The 6003-nt window shown below is 46.1% G+C and overlaps 1 protein-coding gene across 1 annotated transcript; it reads left to right on the top strand.

Annotated features, from left to right (window-relative positions):
- Positions 1-1913: 1913 nt before the first annotated feature.
- On the top strand, positions 1914-5583 carry LOC148503042 (protein kinase C theta type-like; the record flags this gene model as incomplete). The annotated part of the gene is made up of 5 exons (XM_088449016.1): positions 1914-1976; positions 3044-3173; positions 4192-4347; positions 5213-5341; positions 5521-5583. Coding segments are annotated over 5 exons (541 nt in total), but the record flags the coding sequence as incomplete, so codon positions are not given.
- Positions 5584-6003: the final 420 nt, after the last annotated feature.

Raw genomic sequence — 6003 nt, forward strand, 5'->3', positions numbered from 1 at the left:
GCTCTAAAGTGTATAGTTTAAGGGTGGTAAGAAGAATGAGGACTGGGTGCCGTGGAGCGGAGGATGGATGGAGGTGGACCCAGAGAGGCACAGGCATTGAGTACAAAAGCAGAGAGGGTTCTAAAAATATCCCTTTCCTGCACAAGCTGCATGGCCTCATGGGGAAGGGCCAGGGAAGAGATAGGGGAGGCCAGGAGATGTTGGGGATAAAAGTAGAGAAAGCTGCAAGTGAAAATGATAATAAACTGGAAAACTTACAAGCCCGAACAGCGCCCCCTGCCCTGCAGTGCCCTGTGCCATGGCACAGGTCGCACCAACCTAGTTACGGCTCTGTAGACTATTGAGGGCTGTGCGCCATCTCAGAATGGCGTACAGTATCACTCAAAAACAGAAAAAAAAATGCTTTTTTGGAGCTTGATGAATGGCATAATTTCTACGTCCCAATATTAAAGTATGGGTCCTGTGGCAATTATCAGGGGAGAATTGTAACCAGGAGATATCTGTGATATCTCATGTATTAAAATAATGATGAATGGCTCTGACACTTAATTTACACCAAAGTAGGTGTATAAATTAAGTGATGATGAATAGACCCCTTAGACACAACAATCCCACTTGGTGTGTGTTTAGATGTTACCATTGGACGCCCCACAGAAATTAGCACCTGCCCCATGCCAGGTGCAGAGCATGGCCTCCAATGTAAGCGTTTAAGTGTCTGAGATCACAACCAGCTATGTAACACTCCCATAGACAGTGCATCTCTATACATCTGAATAGCCAGCTCCCAGGAACGCTAAATGTCTGAGACTGTATCTCAATCACTACTGCACCTCTGTGTGTACACACTGCAGTACAGTATGCAGCGGCTGCTCACACCTATAAGCATCCTCTGTACAGATGCTCAGAAGACTTCTGTCTGCTACAGAACATCAACAGAAGAGGAGGATGAGGGCCTGGCTATAGGGGGAGGAAGAGGAAGTAAGCAGCTTGGTGCTATTGTAACATTGTAGTCAGAGGCGGATTAAGAGAGCAGGGGGCCCGTGTGCAGTCTCCAATCATTCCCCCTCCTCTCTGGTAGTGCAGTAGATTCTGGCATTGTGCAAGCGCAGGTCTCCAGGAACATGGAGCCCACAACACATTCCTGGGACATCTCTACTGTGCATGCGCAAATCACAGGAAATAGCCACTGTGGCCATTTTCCTGGTGATATCCGCAGCTCTGTAACCAGCGCCAGGCCAACAGAGTGGTAAGTATATTTATATGGGTGGAAGGCGTGAGGGCCCCCCTGGACCCAGGGGCCCATGTGCACCGCACACCTTCCAATCATTATAGATACGGCAGTGTATACAGTGGCTGCCTGGTGCAGTCACACCATATCACACAGCCTCCTTTATAAGGGTCTTATATCTGCCACTTATGGTCCCATAACTACGGCACAACCTGTATCTCACTGATCCCATCTTGCACTATTCACCCAGTGACTTTACCTGCGCTATGCCCACATGGTGTAACAACACTTTTCCTTTCCCATAATCCCCTTTCTATGTATAAGAGTAAAATGACCAGTATGTGATTATATCAATGGAAAACCAGACAGATTACAATACTGTACAACAGCCCTCAGGCTTGTTTTATTCTTCCCAATTACTATAATGTATTCCATGTACACACATAGGTGTAAGGGTGCAGCTGCTATGGGGCCCAGAGCTGAGGGGGCCCATCTTCCTTGTCATAGTTACATGTGTTATATACATTTCTCACCATTGGGTGGTACATAGGGGCCCTAACACACTTTTGCTATGGGGCCTTCACATACCTAGTTACGCCCCTGCATGTACACTACTAATTCTGTATCTAATCCTCATGGAGAGCAGGATCTGGGACTAAACAATATGTTTTTATGTCCTCACCAGATTCTACGCTGCAGAGATGGTCTCCGGTCTCCAGTACCTGCATATGATGGGCTTCATACATCGGTATCTACCTTTTTATCCTTATTTCAATACACACAGAAGAAATGTCACTTATGGGATTACCAGCTTCATGGTCTTCCCAGAAATGACTCCTTACAATGGGAAATAAATGAAAGTAATTATACCCTTATAGAACAAAACTCGTTAGCAATGCAGTCAGTGCAAATTACTAGAATAATGATTTTGGCAATTTGGTTCCTTTAAATCTAAAATGCAGGTGAGTACAAATATGTAGGAAAGGGACATTTGTGCTATTGGTATATCTCCCAACATTGGAGGGGTGCAGATCAGGACAGGGGTGTGACTATGTAATGGAGGGGCGGGGCTGTGTCTCAGAGCGGAATGGTCACACCCCCATGGTGTGGCGGAATAGGCTGACCCTTAGGTGTCTTCAGTGGACCTCCTACCACCTGTCACTGCTGCATGCACCTATGGCAGAGCAGAGCAGAAGGGAACAGGAATACTGTACCTCCCAACTATTACACTGAATGTGGGCAATTGGGAGGTACGCTATTGATGTCAATGTGGCCCTGATTATGTTTGGCTGCTAAAAGCTTGTTGCCCTATACTGAATAAATACACAAGTGCAAAAATACAGGGAAGGCATATTCTGTGTGCACATGAACAATACTCTTTATGGACTACTAAAAGGAGTAAAATAATCCATGATCAGTATGATATTCTATATGAGCCACAGAAGATGCCAACCTGTCCTGCATATACCTTTACATAATTCCCCTATTTGTACCCCAACCACACCACAAGGCGCACACCCATTCCATCAGGGCTGCTAAGATATCTGCATGGGCCCCTCCTCCCAGAGTAACATGGCGCTGGCACCTGCACAGAACACAGATGTAAAGTAGATGGCGCTGATGCCAGAGTGTTATCATAACAGGGGACCTCCCTGATCCAGACAGGTGTAATAGGGATTTATCCTCTGGGCAGCACAGGTTTCCCCATTCACAAATTAGCCTTACTCACTTATGATACTATTTATTTCTTTAGTAAGTACTTGTTTGCAATGAGGTTATGATGCACATTCTAAATGCAAAATGTCCCTTTTACAGAGACATAAAACCTGAGAACATCCTCATTGATGACGCCGGCCATATCAAACTAGCCGACTTTGGGCTGGCGGTAGAGAACATTCCTGGAGCCACGGGCTATGCAGGAACACAAGGCTACATTGCCCCAGAGGTGAGGCTATAATACTAATAATAACGTGGTGAGGTGTAGAGTATATAAGTGCTATTCATATATATACGGGATCTATAGAGTAAGGTAAATATGGAGGAATGAATGGTACATTACCACTTATACCTCCATAATTACCTCCTCTTAGTCACTTGGGGCAATGCCCAGATGGTTATCATTACCAGGCAGCATGTGCAATGGTCACATTACCCAACCTGAGGATTCCCAGTATGAGCATAATATGCATCAATACACAGCAATCACCCAATGTACATATGAGGAGAGCGTCACATCACATGTTATTACTGGGTTATTACCCTGCTAACGTAGTAATAACAATGACAATGTGAGGATCTGCAGCTCTGTACAGCAGTGGTGGGGCCACATTGATGACATTGCAGCACTATAGCCCCTCCTCGCAGCTTGCTGCCCCCCTCCCTTGTGTCCTGTATGTGACTATTGTACAGTGCCCCCTGCCCAGTTTTGTTCTCCTGATTATAATTCACACTTAGGGCCTGATTCACTACGGATCGCAATATTACAGACGCACGCAGTTCAACTGCGATAGCCAGCTAATCCACTGTGATCGCAATGCACACTCAGCACTACATAAGGACGCCCACTTTACCATACACACATCTGTAATACTTAGCAGAATAGCGAAACCATCGGTGCAATCAAATACCATCAGACCCATACGCACACTCCCCTGACCTCACTCAGAAATTGCTAACACACATGCACGCCCCTGAAACGGAGTACGAACACACTGCCACACCTGTGCTCGGCCGGCCACCTCCCCACCGTCACCACCAACAAACAGCATTTCCTGTCAATCACTCTGTAATGGGTTTGCGTAGCCTATGTAGTCGTAGTCCAGATCGCAATGGTTAGTTCGTGTACACACACTGCGATGCATACACATGCGCAGAATGCAACAATCGGCCGATTGCGTGCATATTAGTAACTGCGATCCAAGCTGAATCAGGCCCTTAGTGAACTGTTTTCCTCTTATTGACAGATGCTATTAAGACAGCAGTACGATGCCGGGGTAGATTGGTACGCCTTTGGCGTGGTACTCTTCCAAATGACAACGGGAAGACCCTGGCACTACTGCAAGCTCTCTGTGTTGCCAAGATGTCAGATAAGACCAGTTACACGTGACATCCTTGAACAGGTGAGTGAGTAGAGACTTAGGATTCAGCACTAGGTAGAAAGATGTTATATACAATGTGTCCGGATAGTCACTATGATATATCTATTACACTCCCATTATCTAGTACCTGTCATGTAGTAATCCTTGCTATGAATGGTCAGGCAGCTATATATAGAAACACTATTACATATAATACATTACTGTAAGTGGTTCCACCTTTCTGACACTCATAAACAAGTGGTGGCTGAAGAAAACTCCAAGCCAGACCAATCAGTGCTGCAGGCAGGGGCGTATCTATAATGGGTGCATGGTGTGCAGGGCACACGGGCTCCTGGGTCCAGGTGGGCCCCGCACCGCACTACCTGCACCCATAGTATTACTTACCTCTCCGGAGTCGCACGTCGGAGCGGGGGTCCGGCGCTGTAAAAACAACTGGAAAATGACCACCGCAGCCCTTTTTCAGTCTTTGCGCATGCGCAGTTTAGGGAAAATGGCCGCCGAGACCATTTTTACGGTGACCTGCGCATAGTCTATAGACTCTGGGCGCACTCTAGTGCCCAAAGGCTATAACTCCGGCACTGGCCACGCACAGCCCACCGCCCTGGCGGCCGCCAGGCAGAGAGGAGGGGCCACATGTCGGGGACTGCAAACGGTTCCCTCCTCTCTAGAAACGCCCCTAGCTGCAGGAGTCACAAACACTGACATGTTCTATCCTAGTCTTATCCTAAACTAGATGCACATCCCCTGATCAGGGTATAAGCATAATGCTTTCTTGTTTGATTCTGAAAACACATGACTGAGTTACATTACTCCCAAATATGTGGGTATAAGGGATAAAATTATAGCTGAACTGTCATGTTAGTTACAATCACGTTACTCTTTTCAGCTCCTGTGTACGGAGCCTGCCAAGCGCCTGGGTGAACATGGTGAGATTCGTCATCATCCCTTCTTCGCGGGTATTGATTGGGAGGAGCTAGAAGACCTGCGAGTACAGCCCCCATTCATACCCGGCAGAGTAAGTGCACAGAACTGGAAGATAGCGTATAGGAATCTCATCATGTTCTTCTGCTTATCATATCCCTCATTAGATTATGGGAACCATGGGAGGGAAAGTCTATATCCTAACATGGGGAGAGGTGTTTTACCAGACATTGTTTTTTTTCTTACTCATTAGTTTTTATTGAATTTTCCTAGACACTGGGCTTTTATTACCAAATATTCTTATGCATGTGTGTCATAACACAACAGCACATGTGACATGTATGTACAGTATAAGGCAGAGGTTCCCAAACACGGTCCTCAAGGCTCCCCAACAGTACAGGTTTTAGAGATACCCATGGATGAGCACAGGTGGTTAAATCAAATTGACTGAGGAACTAATTAAATCACCTGTGCTCAACCATGGATATCTCTAACACCTGAACTGTTGGGGAGCCTTGAGGACCGTGATTGGGAACCTCTGGTATAAGGGTTAGTCAAACAATACCATCAGGTCTGTCTAAAAATGATACAATTCCCTCATAATTATATCTCACACTCCCTATTAAACATCCAATTCTGCCACAACTAAGATTTGGTTCAAGAGCTCTCATTCAGGGCCATAGAGAGCACGACCGTGATGCATGGTGCTAATTATACAGCCGTGGCCACACCCTTTACAAAAACTATGAAATAATT

Source organism: Taudactylus pleione, unplaced genomic scaffold (genome assembly GCF_031769625.1).
Source record: "Taudactylus pleione unplaced genomic scaffold, aTauple2 ptg000476l, whole genome shotgun sequence".
NCBI classification, from domain to species: domain Eukaryota; kingdom Metazoa; phylum Chordata; class Amphibia; order Anura; family Myobatrachidae; genus Taudactylus; species Taudactylus pleione.